This window comes from Paramormyrops kingsleyae, chromosome 14 (genome assembly GCF_048594095.1).
Source record: "Paramormyrops kingsleyae isolate MSU_618 chromosome 14, PKINGS_0.4, whole genome shotgun sequence".
Classification (NCBI taxonomy): Eukaryota; Metazoa; Chordata; class Actinopteri; order Osteoglossiformes; family Mormyridae; genus Paramormyrops; species Paramormyrops kingsleyae.
Genome location: NC_132810.1, coordinates 6,605,488 through 6,619,278, shown reverse-complemented (window position 1 = coordinate 6,619,278; position 13,791 = coordinate 6,605,488). Strand labels below are relative to the sequence as shown.

Sequence of the window (13,791 nt, the reverse complement as noted above, 5' to 3'; positions counted from 1 at the left end):
TATAACCGAGAAGGTCACTCATGCTGCCCATGCAGTTTCCGAGGACCCTGATGGGAAAGATGCCACTTCTGCTGTCAAAAAGCTGAAAGATACTATGCACTCTGAGAAAATGAAGTTTTTTGATGCCGCAGAAACATGACCGCTCTCTACTAAAAGAAGATAGAAGGGTCTAGTGCAAATTCCTGCCTTCTTATAGACCCCACTTTGTTCACATATCTATAGTCTATCATTTATGCAAGTATATAGATATATCTGCTACTAGATCAGAATAACTAACTGTAAAGTTTTTTCACTTGCAAAAATGCCGAAATATATTCATCTGTTTTTTCAGCTGAGGGCAGCAGTCATTAATGCAAATTACAAATCCACTGCCATAGTAAGCATAACAACTGGCTTGGAAACTATTTTATTGGTATCAGTTTTTTATATAGGTTATTTTGGGGTAAATGTAAGTAACTGACTGGTTTTTAATTTTAAGCTTCACTAAAATTATTAACTGAAATGACATGCACACTAACATACTTTGAAACAAAACAAAATTGTAAAATTACATTTAAAAATCATGGGTAGCTAAGGATTAACCTATAGAGTATGTTTATTCCGGCTAAAATATCAGACACTATAAATTAACTGCGAAGTGCAAAAGTGCAAAATAAAACATCTGTAAATATATCTTTTATTGATCATTTGCAGGTTTCATTTTTGGTTCCGGTTGTTTGTATTCCCACATATCTGATGTAATCAATGTATTTGCACATAAAAATAATAAATGTTGAAAAACATACTGTACCCCAGTTTCAGAGATATTACTTATCACTTCAGACTGACTTTTCATCTTGATCAGTATTTAATAGTACAGTATTACATGTAGATTACATCTTCATGAACAAAATCATGTTTCCCTAAGGGAGCTTTGGATCCTGAGAATTAAAAATGTTGCTCTGCAGAAATATAAAAATTTAATGGATACATCATAATTACTTTATATTATTAAATTATTTTTACATCAAAATACTACATCATGCAGAGTAACACTGAAGTACTACCACATTATTTGCAGTGATGCTCTGGTATTCAGAAAGCAATAGACAACAGTGAAGAGTGTTGAGGTACGGAATGATTAAGACCAACATACTTTTCTGTTGAGGTATGAGCCCAGAAAAGGCTGTGTATCCCCCAAGCATCGAGGTGTATAACATGAAGGAATCCCAAACGGTGAACACAGTCCAGTGTCTGTTCACTCATGGCACTGTGGGGTATTAAAGCACCACAGGGCCTGAACCTTCTGTTAACAAATGAAATACACACCAATAACAGCCATGGGTTAGGTACCTCCCTCTTTTTTTATTGCCTGCTCAAATACTTGATCACAACTCAATAATTACAAAGGTTTCAACGTGATTTTAAAAAAGCAGTAGTATTTTAACAAATGGAGTCATTTTCAGAGACTGAACAGAGAGAGGGGGGAAATAAAACCTGGGCAGATTACAGTGATGGGTATTAAGTTTACATAAAATCAAGGTTTTCTTAAACTAAAAGAAATGTGCAAGTTTGATACAGTGTTTCTGAAACAGAAAAAAACACCACAATTTGCAGTGTCACTATTAGCCCGTAATGTTAAGATATATGCAAGTATAGAACTGATGTCATACAGTCTTATAAAATGGCACTGAAGGCACACTAGAGTGACAAACTTGATATGCCAACCATGGCCTTTAATTACATGTCCGTACTCACAAACATCTGGATTCAAATTTATAATACACTGATTAAAATATACACAAAACAGCACCACCTGGTGGACAGGCGGAATAACTGGCGGCAATGAGGACAGGAGCTAGCATTTATGTTCAACACTGTTCCTAAGTGACTAATACAACAAGAGTGGAGCCGAGGGTTTCGGTGAGTGGGATGTTCATGCATTTCTTTACATTTCAATTAAAATAAGCAGCAGTAATAAGAACTGTAGCAATTCCTATGAGAACTCCTGTCTATATTCCGACATCACCGCTAGATTTCATTTGTTTTTAACAGCCATTTTCATCTGTCAGTTAATATGCAGTGTTTCACCTACAAGTAGAACTGCTGCAGAGGTCAGGGCTCGAGTCATAAAACACTAAAAAGCTTCACTTACAGACTTGGTCAAAGGGGAGCCCACAGCAGCCGCATTACCTCAACCGTGACACGTGGCCACCATGCATGTACCCTGCATCAGCCTGCCCCCGTCCAATCAAAGGCGGGACGCCACGCATCAGACACCAACTCCCAGCTCCTGAGAAAAGCTCATCTCCCTTCTAGCCATGTAATGCTCTTTTAACATATTCATACATATACTGTACATTAAAAAAGCCTTTCTTTTCCTTTTTCTGAAATACAAACATCTGTGATAAGGGTATCTTGAACATTAGTGTCATCTTTAGTATTTTATTTTGCCCCCCTCAAAAGATCCCCACATAAATCTCCATCTTCTCAGCGATATTAAATCTATCAAATAAAAAAAAATCTTGTGGGTAAAAAATATCTGTAATAATCTATTGACAGAATGGACATTTTACCCTGAAGCTGATATATGCCCTATGTACCAACAGAGGGCGCCATTTCACATACAGACCAAGGACAATCCTGGCTCAAATCATCCGCGACGTTTCAACAGTGAGCTGGAGCTGTTGGATCTGAAATCACCCAGGCCCTTTATGGGGAATTAATGTCCCACATTAACAACATCCTTTTCACAGAGTGACATAAAAAAAATAAGCATTTTGTTTTTACATGAAAAGACTTCAGGCTCTCTTTTAAGTTTGTTTTCTGGACAGAAAGAAAAAAAATGGGGGGGAAAAATTGCCACCAATTTTTGGTTGGGATTGATTTGCAGAACAACCAAGATTTTACATCGAGTGACCATCTTGAGTAAGGAGCTAGGGAACGTGAAATTAAACTGGGCTGGAGAGGCTCTGAAAGTCGAGAGAGCAAGAGAACAGAGGATCTATTCTTGGCACTTTGAAGCAACAGAAGTTGAATATGGGGAGATGACAGGGAGGCGGCATCAGGCGTCGAAGGTGGTGTGGTCAAGCCCGTCCAGAGTGAGCTGACTGCGGTGGGGTGAGTTGGGGCTTGGGGGGCTGCTGGGGTTGGAGCTGTTGGAAGGGGTTGAGTGCTTGGTGGAGTCCGAGTCAGGCTGGGGGCAAGCAGAGGAGAGAAACATGCTTAGTGCGACGTCCACTGGATAATTCGCTCAGTAGTGCTCTGCATAGCAAGAGATGCCATTTTCCCTTCAGCTCCTGAATGCAGGCCAGGTGACCTTTGACCCCTACCTGCCTCAGCTCACATCGAGCCCCCCCCCCACTTCCCTGCATCCTTGCCCTCCCCTTTGCACACATCCCATTGCTTCTCCCCATGGCGACAGACCCACTGCATTCCGCCTTTCCTAACAATACACGGACTACAGCATTCCTGTGTCCCTCGGAGTCTCCTGCATGTTCTGCTTCCAGCTCTGACCTCCACTTCCTTCCAGCTGCTCTCTTTTCCTGAGGTAATCCCCCCTCCCCCTTCCCTTGCAGTAAAAATAATCTGATTTGCTCTTCACGCTTCAGCACCCTTTGTTCGGTTCTCGTTAAGCCTTAATTAGGAGAACCAAAAATGCCGTCGTGGAAGCTCATCCCGTGTTACGTGTTTTCCTGCCTGGAGCGCCGCACTCCTGCTTCGCCGGCCCCCTTCCTGCCGGCCTCCCCAGGGAGGCGGCCCGCTGCTCCCCCGACGCACAGGCGATGCCGCGTCACTGCCCTTACCCAGCTATGCGGACCCCCCCAGCTCATGGTCCTATTGTGTTACTGCCCCAACAGCCCCAGCTAATAGTTTTACGCTGGGCAATTCACCACCTTCACATTTATTTTAAATCACAAAACCTGAAGATTTTCAATTATTTCACATGCACAGTCAGAAACTTCCCCAACAACTGTACCTGTATAGCAAGCAATGACATAACCATTTCAAATGGCAATGTCCTTCTCATCACAATATGAATCGTGTCTAATGAATCGAATACTCTTGGTGGACGTTTACCTCTCTTTCAAACTCCTGGTCAGGGTCTGAGATGTGGCGGGACAACCCAGCACCACTGAAGTCCCCGGCCCCTGAAGAGCAGCCGTGAACGAGAGCTTAAGTCAACAAGACCAAACGGAAAGGCTCAATTTGCGACTGCCTGCTATGAACATGAATGCACACAAGAGCTCACCTGAGGCGGTTCGCGTATAAGTCTTATTCTTCTGTGAGCGAGAGATGCTGGAGGCAGGACGCACTCTGTCCTTCCCAGAATCCTCCTGGGAGGTTGGAACAACACTCTGTGATGCCAGACAGGGACGTGGTGAGTGGATGCAGTCCAAGGAGGCAGAACAACAAAGACAAACACACAAACAAGTGTACGAATGCACACACACATGTTACTATAACAACCATCAGGCGTTACCATAGCAGCACTTTCATTTCATTGGTTAGTGCTGATGTAACCATGTCAATGTGAAATGTCACCAAGATTATCAGAATTAACCAACCAGCAGTTGCGTTCAGTACACTGTCGATGGAATAACGCAGGGAACAAAGACAGACCAAGTCTTCATTTTTTTTTTTTTCCTCCTTGACCTCATACACAAAGCATGAAGACACCGGTGTGGCGAGATGTCCAGCCGGGGAACAGGCTTTCAGACAGATGTGACCGAACGACCGAACTTCGTCGATCGTTACAGTACACCATGTGACAGAGGGCAAAGGTCACTGACAGAAAGGTAGACTAGAATGGGAAGGAGGGTCAAGGAGGTGATGAGGGGAGTGAGGGAACACTAGCCTACCCTTCCTAAGGAGGAGGTGGAAGGAGAGGAAGAAGAGGAGGAGAGCTGGGACAGGCCGTGCAGTGAGGAAGGCTCTTTCTGGAGATAGATTTCGGCAGAGATAGGGCTCATGTGATAGACGTGCTCAAAGTTGGTTGGAGGAGATATCAGGGCATGGTGTCGAGAGGATGAAGGGGAGGGGATCTCACTCTGCTAGGTCACCCGAAGGGGGAGAGAGAGAGAGAGAGAGAGAGAGAGACAGTATTCAGCCCATTCTGAAAGGGACAGGAAACAGGAAGTAACAGAAAAGGGAAAAAGGAACTTGGAAGCAACAGGATAGCCACAGTGTACGTAAATGCCACTGGCGGAGGCAAGGGGACTGTGAGCAGCCCCTATGTCAGCACCACTGCACTCAGTCTCGACTCGTCTTGACTGACTTGTTTTCACACTCGCACACAGACACACAGCTGGTGAGTGACCGGAGTGCACACCTAAAAGAAAACCAGCGAGCACCTCGCCCCCACCGCTCCCCCATCCCCATGTCAATCTGCTCTGCCCCTTAGGTCAGCACACATTACCAGCGGCAGGTCCATCAGAACCTGCATGCCGTCTCCAGGGCCCATGTGGGCCACGTGGTTGAAGTTGGTGGGGTTGGAGATCATCTTGGACCGCAGCTCTGGGTCTCTAAGCATCTCCCTGCGAGGAAAAGCCAAACCGTGTGACGAGCGTGATCGTGCGAGACGTGTGAAAAGGCTACGTGAGTGTGAGTGTGAGTTACCTCCTCTGCTGAAGTCTCTCCTCTTCAGGTACTTTGAACAGGAACTTCCTCTTGCTGCGCGTCCTCACCATCAGCTTCCTGCTGTTGTCGAACGTCTCGGGTACGGCCAGGTCTGAGGCCTCTGCAGAAGGGTGCATTCTTCAGGTGGTCTGTTACAGACCTCCCTCCCTCACCCCAACCAGACTCCATGTTTATGGATTTGTAAAAGTGGGAGAGAAGGTAGTAAGACTGCATACCTGTTGAGCTGTTACTGAAGTACACAAGGCGAGGTTGCTCAGAGGCCAGCAGATTTAAGCTGCCCTCCACGTTGAGGGGGCGAACCTGAGAAGCAGGGGACAGACGTTCGTTACAGTCATCGCCAATAATAATCCATGATGAGACCATATCACAGTGCAGACCTCCCAAGGTAGCCACACGGTGCACATGCCTTTCTTAAAGATATGGTTTGGACCCATTCCATGGTGTTGACGTCGAAGACATCGACGCCATAGTCGCTGTAGACTGTCAGGTAGGACAGATTTGAGCCTGGAAGACACCAACGGGCCATCAAACATGGGTCATTCCTTCTGGTGCCAGCCACGACATGCTGGGATCACCATCGCACCAGTGATCAGTTTAAAACTAAAGCACATTCCATCAGACACAAACCAGGGAAGTAACCATTCAAGAAGGAAAACGAAAACCCATCACGACTAAACCGATTTTAACTGGCTTCCATATAAACTTGCAGTGGCTGCTGTCATGCACCTATTCTACTCCGCTGATACTATTCGATGTTTATTCAGCCTAACAGCTCAAAGGTCAGGGGAACAGAGCATCTGTATCAGAGGTTATGCCCCAATGGCTGTTGACCAAACACCGATAATATTGAAGGTAAGAGAACATACTGCAGGCGATTGGTGTAGCCGGCCACATGAGCTCCTGGACGCGGGAGCGGCGCCCCTGCAGGTCCACGTAGATGCCCAGCTCGCTGAAGCAGAGCAGGAACTCATTTGTGCCGACCTCGGCCGCGTGCAGGGCGTCCAGAGGCTGCTGGCTGAGGAAGGACAGCGACGGGTCGGTGGGGCCCACCAGGCTGACGGGCGACGACTCCCCCTGCAGGCTGAGAAGGGCAAAGCCGGATGCGTAGCCCATACACAGTCGCTCGCGCAAGATGCCCAGCCACTGCACCGGGCCCGGCGCCTGCACTTCCCACAGCTTGCGGCATTGCTGCTTGGCGCGTGCCACCTCGTAGCACACCACTTGCCGCTTGATGGCAGCCAGCAGGCAGGCAGGCCCCCCAGGTCGCAGGGTGCACGTGGTCAGCGCCTGGCAGCCTTTGGTCTCCGGCAGCTTCAGGTCCAAGCTGCACTCGGCACCCTCCAGCACGGCCCAGGAGTAGAGGTGCACGTGTCGATTGCGGCCACACAGCAAGATTACCATCTTCTCCTTGGGAATCAGCTCGATCTGGTGGACCTTCTTGCAGTCGGCTGCCCGAACAATCACTGGGGAGACACGCAGGTCGCCTCAGACTTACGCCCGCACACACAGCCTGCCGACGTCACGTCTATAAGCTGGTGAGAGTGGGTGAGGTTGGTTCTCCATGGCTACAAAGTGGTTTTGTAGGCCATTGAATGCTATCAAGCGGCAAGGCAACTTCACATTCAAGCAAGCAGCACTTCAAAAGATCAACAAGTCTCTGGAGGAACGGGCAAAAGAAAGTACACAAGGAGAGCGCTCAGCTGACAGCAGATACCTACCATCTCTGGTAACCTCCACGACATAGAGGCCCTCCTCTGTGCCCAGGGCAATGCGCTCACGGTCTGCAGGGGACAGAGGAATGGAGGCGTCAACACAGGTTACTTACCAGGGCTTTTATGAGAGACTCGTAAACGCAGAGGTGGGAATTAGCTGTACGTTTCATCCCTTAGCATTTCTGTGGTGACATTTGACGGACATTTGACTGAGCCAGCCGCGCCTGTCTCTAAGGCGGGGGCCAGGCTGGCAGACGCCCTGCGCCATCACGTGGCTAATCAGAAGCGGCGAATCTCTAGCCCTTTGTGGTGGCGGTTGTCACAGCATTGAGGTTTTCGCCGGTGTCTTTGAAATAGACCACAGCACTACCGGTAGCGCATCAGACATGCCCGTAATGCCTGTAACAGACCGCTCTCCTGCTAGCAAATTTCACATGCGGCTCGGGGATTAGAGGACAACGTTGCCACGGCAACCTCCAAATGCGCCAAGGCATTAGTCCTGCGGGCTGAATTCAACGCCAGTCACTGAAGCAGCATCAGCCGCAGAACAGGAAGCGCATAAACCAGCGTACAGAGCACAGAGGAGCCATCGCCAAGCCAAGCTCACCCACGATGCTGGCGGACAGGGTGGTCTTGATGGCGGGCAGGCTGCTGTCGTAGGCCTCGTGGGCCACGTGCACGGCACGGTTCCTCAGCTTGTTCTTGCTCAGGATGGTCTGAAGGCCCTCCAGGATCCCCACCCACTTCCTCTTCTCCGTCTCGCTCTCCGCCAGCACCAGCAGTGAAGCCGTGCGCTGTGGCGAGCTCAACAACGACGACGTCACCTGCGGCGGGGGAGGGGGGGGGGGACACACGCGGGCAGGTGAGCGTACATAACCACCAGCTGCCGGGAGGCCTTATGAATTCGGAATCGACAGCGGCGGCAGACGGCGCCTACCCGGAATATACAGGGGACGTCTTTTCGAGTGGCATGGATCACGTCTGACGCCAAGACGGAACTCACAGAAAACTCCTCATCTCTGCCAAACACAGGATGAAACGGAACCTGAACACCACCATGCCGACCATGCTGTTAAACACACCAGTACTACAACAGGGGAAGGATGAATCACATACAGGGTAAACAGGGTAACTAGGCATTCTTTAGGCCCAGCCTAGTCGCTCTGATTCCAAGGTCCTTGACAGCATACTTGTATGTATTGTGCTATTGGCCTCAGTTGAATGTCACTTTGGACGAAAACGTCTGCTCAGTCAAAGTAAATGTCAATGTACACCGAGTACGAGATGCCACAGGAGACAAGCTTTCAACTTGTGGAATGTTCTGACCCGAGACCCACCTGTGAAATCATCAGTATCACTGAAACAAGGACAAGATGGCGGGACACGGCGGAAGCCCACCTGAGGTCCAGCACCTGGCTGGCCGCCATGCCCGGCTGGGTGGACTTGCCCTCAGGGACGTCGTACAGGAAGAGCTTGCAGTCGCACACCACGGCGTAGGCCCGCTGCCAGCCCTTTTTCACCCCTGTAGGTTTGGGGATCTGACAGGAAGAGGAAGATCAGAACCCTTCAGAGCCTTATCTGCGGAGCGGGGGTGGGGGTCGTCTCCACAAGGCCTGATGGAGCTCCATGGGGCTGGTGCACAGAGCTACCCAGGGAGCTGGCTAGACAGCCATTACAGAAGTGACCCGACTGGCTTCAGCAGGGTGAAGTGACCCGACTGGCTTCAGCAGGGTGAAGTGACCCGACTGGCTTCAGCAGGGTGAAGTGACCCGACTGGCTTCAGCAGGGTGAAGTGAGGGCCCTTCAGATGGAGAAGCCAGCAAAGCAGCTACATGGCAACATCTGAAGGGGACGTTCAGGCCCTCGATTCCGCAGACAAGTCTGAACAACCAGGAGAATGTCCAGGAATGTCGACGTTCACATTTCTGTGCATGTGTGGACCGGACTCTACTAAGGCAGTTAATGATTTCCAACCCAAGGAGCTTCTCTGGGAAAATCAAAGGTAGCGGTTTGGTAAAAATTAACCTGAGTTAAGTAACTCTGCGTACATAGCATGTGCGTTAAGCTGAGGTGGCGCCCTCTAGCTTCAGACGCCATTTTGTTACAAACCTACAAAATAAAAGAAAAATCTATGGTACAAGTTCCCTAAAGCACTGACTTTTAAGAGGGATAAAAATTGAAAATAATGCCTAAAAAGATTCTGGTATGCCAAACCAGAGGATACCGCTGCAAAAAAGCACTGCCAGCCAGACCTAAGCGCACAAAGGAAGAAAAAAACAAAGCTTAATGAATAGCTTTTCAGATTCTGAGCTAACCTATCCATGTGGCTTGTTGGAGTTTTACTTACAAAAAAATGTTCTGAGGGCAGAAAGAAAAATGACTGGTTCAGAGAGAAAACCAATCAGATTGTAGAGGAGGTGGATCCAAGCAAGACTGACCAATCAAGTGTTTTGGCCCCACCTCCCATAATTGCTTGGACCCACCCCTTCCACAATCTGATTGGCTATATCTCTGAACCAATGATTCTCCTTTCGGCCCTCATAACATTTTTTTGTGTAAGTAAAACTCTCATGGGCATCCATGTGGCACATGGACAGAGAGGCACATGCTGCCTTGAGAAATCCCGCCAGGCCCTCCACTCTGGCCTTTCAATACGGCTCGCTTTGTTATGTCTGGTTTCACCTTATCGGGGAAAAGAATACAGGCACACGCTCAGTTATCAGGCAGCGGCCTCCCCGTGGCACATGGCGGGACACAGATAGAGCCGTTTCGTGTGTCATTATGAGCACTCTGAGGTTCAGAGTCACGGTTCGCTGGCGCTTTATGGGAACCGGCCCCACGGGACACACTGAGGCTTCCATGACGTCCACACAAAGGTTAAGGAGGGACAGTTGAGGAGAAGCAACTGTATCTGAGTGTAAACAAAGAGCCAGAACAACCTGTTTTCGGAAATTCCTGGCCTTCCTAACCACAGAGGGATGTGTCAGTACACTGTACTCAAAGGGTGACACACTGGCTTTACAGTCCGGCCCAAGGCATGCTGGGATGGGAGTGCACCTGCCACATTCCCATCAAACCCAGGGGAAGGCCATTACATTCAGGCGAATCTTTCAGGCAATGCTAAGGCAGCGTCAGTACACAGCGGTGTTGGTAGGATCACATACCGGAACGGTTCATCAGACGACCACCACAGTCGCCGTGGCGACGACACTCACCCTGACAAAGCCCTTGTAGGCCGTCCCAATGCCCCGCTGCACGTCAATGCCCAGGGGCCGCTTGGCCTGCTCTGGGGGGATGGGGCAGACCTGGGGGGCATGGTCCTTGCAGGAGACGTGACAGATGAAGGAGCAAACTGCAGGATGACAAAAACAGCATGAGAAGACTATTCACGCGTCTATTTACTTTAAAATGCAGAGGTGGACATTTCAGGTCCAGAAAGTAAAAATCCAACCCAGGATTTTGTTTCAACCAACCAGTTGAGCATAAAGAGTCACAGTCACAGAGTACTCAGCTGGTTGGTTGAAACAAAATCCTGGTCAGGATTTTTACTCTCTGGACCTGAAATGTCCGCCTCTGTTAAAATGAGATGGGAGGAAGGCAGGGCAGACACTTACCTTCACAGGCGTAGCCCTGGCGAATGAGACCCACCATCAGGGAGCTGCAGTGAGTACACTGGGTGGGGCTGGAGAAGGTCTTGATGCTCAGCTGGTGAGCTTTGGGCTGGGGCACGCAGGGACACCACACAGGGACACCACCGTTAGTCACAGCTCATGATTCAGAGCTGAGGCTCTCACAAAGCTGCACCTCAAGCATTATCCATTACAGGTGACGGCCTGGGCTTCAGACGAACCGCGACTCATCCCAGTCAGAGAGGCTTGCAAAGGACCGTACAGAGCGGCGAACTAGGGGAGCACGGTGCTCACACAGCATCCCGAGCAACGTTCTGAGGTCACAGACGGTGCCTACCTTTGGGGAGGTCAAGGCTGAGGACTGGTACACAGAGGGGGTGACCACCGGGGCAGCGGGGGCGGGCTTGTCTGGCTCCTGGGGGGAGGGATCAAATATTCATGACGAATGAGAAAAATCAACATAGGCCTGTTAGAGACGTTAACTAAAAATTTGGAAGCACAATACAGGCAAGACGAGGTAACTACAGTGAATAGGGGCGGCTATGTTTTTTTGACTGGCCACCCATATGTATAGTTAAAGATTCATCAAAAGATATTTTGTCATGAGATAAGAGAGCCTATGAGAACCAGTATTACTTGATTTTTCATAAAATATGCAGTTTTGCCTTCGTACAGCACTATTCATCACTGAATTTAATTAAACTGTAACGCTGATGTGTTTTCATCCCACCATGAAGTCTAGCTTGTCAAAGGTCTTCAAAGTGGGTTTGATCAGGAGATAGAGCTCTGGAGTGGGGGCATTACTGTACTGGAGGTCACTCACGTCCTGCTCTGTAGCTGGCGTGGGGGAGGGAGGGACGTCGGCCTTCTGGGGCGCCGAATCGAGCTCAGTGATGGAGCTGGTCTGGGGGGAGAAAAAGAGTCACACTTTGAGACCAGAGATAAGAAAGAAGTCACACAGTTGGTCGTCAGCAGTGGAGGGTGGCTGGGGCACAACATACTCATTTAAAATCTGTTCGTGTCCTGGTACAACAGTTCAACAGCAGGGGGCACCACAGAGCTGGATCAGAGGCAGAGCTCCTTAGGTTTAAGGTGCGTACATGTTCACGCACGCGCACACTGACACACAAACTGAGGCTAGAACCAGGCTTTTGAATTCTGGCTGTACACTTAGGTGGTATATATCTAATGCGCAGCGATGACGTTCGTGTGCTTCAGTAAACCAAGTCCCAGCAAAACCCGCACCAGCAAAGATCCAATGGCAGCTACACACTGGGACAGCTGAGACTCAGGGGTGACTTACGGATGCACATTAAGTCAATCCCCATGTTCTGGTTCCATACCATTTGCATTAACCCGAGCTGCACACTGCACTCGCTAAGGACACTCAGATTACAGACCTCCTGGCCCCATGCCTAACAAACCCAGCCTCCGATGATAAATCGCTTCAGGGGTTCCTCTGGTATGCGAATCACGGTCTGTAAGCAAATCGTAACTGAGCCACATAAATTAGTCATTACGTACGTGAGCACTTGTCAATGGCAGGACGCTAACGAGCTATGTGGCCCATCCAGGGAAGACGACTAATGAGAGCTTAACGGCAAGTTGGGGTGGGGGGGCGGGGGGGGTTAGCGGCTGCGGTGTCAGGTGGGCTTGTGTGACCCCCTCCCTACCCGATAACGATGAAGGTTATGGTGGAAGGGAAGGCTACTTGGTAAGTTTAACTATAAGACTAGAAAATGAAGCACCAGGGGATGGTGACTAGGTGGGGGGGGGGGGGGGGGCTGTTTTCAGCCAGACTTACTTCATCCCAAAATGCTAGCAGGGAGGATGCCGACGAGGACGAGACCAAGTCCTTTTTTGGTGACAGACGTGCGAGACAAAAACAAAACCACACTGCCTTGGTTTGTCTTTTGTTTTTGTGCATTTTTAGTTATTTAGAGAAGTGACAGGGCGACCCAGGAATTACACTGAACCCAAAAGGACTTTTTCTTCTCTTAACACTGCAAATCTGCACTTAAGCCCTCATGGACGAGCGGATAAAGCAGCACTTTGGACCTCTGCGGCACCGGAGCTGACCATACCGCCTCCATGATGTACTTGCCTGTGGTCCATCAACACCTCAACACTACACAGAGAAACATATTCCTGTTTTGAGAGACACCTGGGCTGCACCAACATTATGGTCAAAAAGATCCTAACACACAAAAAATTACAGTTTTGCTCTTATGACCCTTAAGCGTAAGTGTAACAATGCTTTCCAGACAGAAGGATCCATTTCCTTGGCTGTGCCAACCACAGTAACTGTGCCTAATCATAAAACAACCCCCAGGGCTTACGAGGGGGTGGGCTCTCTCTAAGGAGGGCTTTGTACAGTATAGCTGCCCTGTCTGACCCCCGCAGAAGGCCGTTTGAAGTCTGCCTGGTGAGAAGGTCCATGAGGCAGATCACAAGAGGGGAGGAGTTGGCCGGGTGACTTGACCTCTGGGGGCTACTCCCTTTGATCTCCCCCCTGGCGTGTGCACATGGGGGGGTGTTGGCAGGTAGTGGGTGCTAAAGTGAGAACCAGCCCCCGGTTCTCCCAAGACAAAGGTTTGCCTAACTTTCTCACTGCCAGAGCACCAATTCTACCTTGTGGGAGGGACTTACTCTGAACGTCAGGTCACGGCCAAGCGAGGAGGTGTTGAAGTACTCAAAGATGGAGTCCTGGAAGTGTGGAAGTTTTAAACCTAGAACGAAATGGTAAAGAAAACGCAGGAAGCACATTCACCAGTGTGTCAAGTACGCTGGTCTGTTGGTCAATACTAGAAGAATCTGGTTACTTCATATAG

The 13,791-nt window shown here is 49.3% G+C and overlaps 1 protein-coding gene across 5 annotated transcripts in view; it reads right to left on the bottom strand.

Annotated features, from left to right (window-relative positions):
- Positions 1-1,324: 1,324 nt before the first annotated feature.
- cdc42bpb (CDC42 binding protein kinase beta (DMPK-like)) overlaps positions 1,325-13,791 on the bottom strand; it is a 46,786-nt gene continuing 34,319 nt past the window's right edge. Inside the window, exons 20-37 of one of the 5 annotated variants that reach the window (XM_023800719.2) lie at positions 13,610-13,689; positions 11,784-11,864; positions 11,298-11,375; positions 10,946-11,051; positions 10,547-10,683; positions 8,730-8,869; positions 8,269-8,350; positions 7,939-8,155; positions 7,338-7,400; positions 6,486-7,082; positions 6,026-6,123; positions 5,835-5,919; positions 5,599-5,719; positions 5,399-5,516; positions 4,842-5,033; positions 4,232-4,337; positions 4,060-4,130; positions 1,325-3,175 (exon numbers count right to left, since the gene is read on the bottom strand). In XM_023800719.2, coding sequence (XP_023656487.2) covers positions 3,044-3,175; positions 4,060-4,130; positions 4,232-4,337; positions 4,842-5,033; positions 5,399-5,516; positions 5,599-5,719; positions 5,835-5,919; positions 6,026-6,123; positions 6,486-7,082; positions 7,338-7,400; positions 7,939-8,155; positions 8,269-8,350; positions 8,730-8,869; positions 10,547-10,683; positions 10,946-11,051; positions 11,298-11,375; positions 11,784-11,864; positions 13,610-13,689 — 2,504 coding nt within the window. In that variant the 3' untranslated portion in view covers positions 1,325-3,043. The remainder of the gene's footprint in view (positions 3,176-4,059; positions 4,131-4,231; positions 4,338-4,841; positions 5,034-5,398; positions 5,517-5,598; positions 5,720-5,834; positions 5,920-6,025; positions 6,124-6,485; positions 7,083-7,337; positions 7,401-7,938; positions 8,156-8,268; positions 8,351-8,729; positions 8,870-10,546; positions 10,684-10,945; positions 11,052-11,297; positions 11,376-11,783; positions 11,865-13,609; positions 13,690-13,791) is intronic. The other 4 variants (XM_023800722.2, XM_023800720.2, XM_023800724.2 and 1 more) reach the window with 4 other exon arrangements.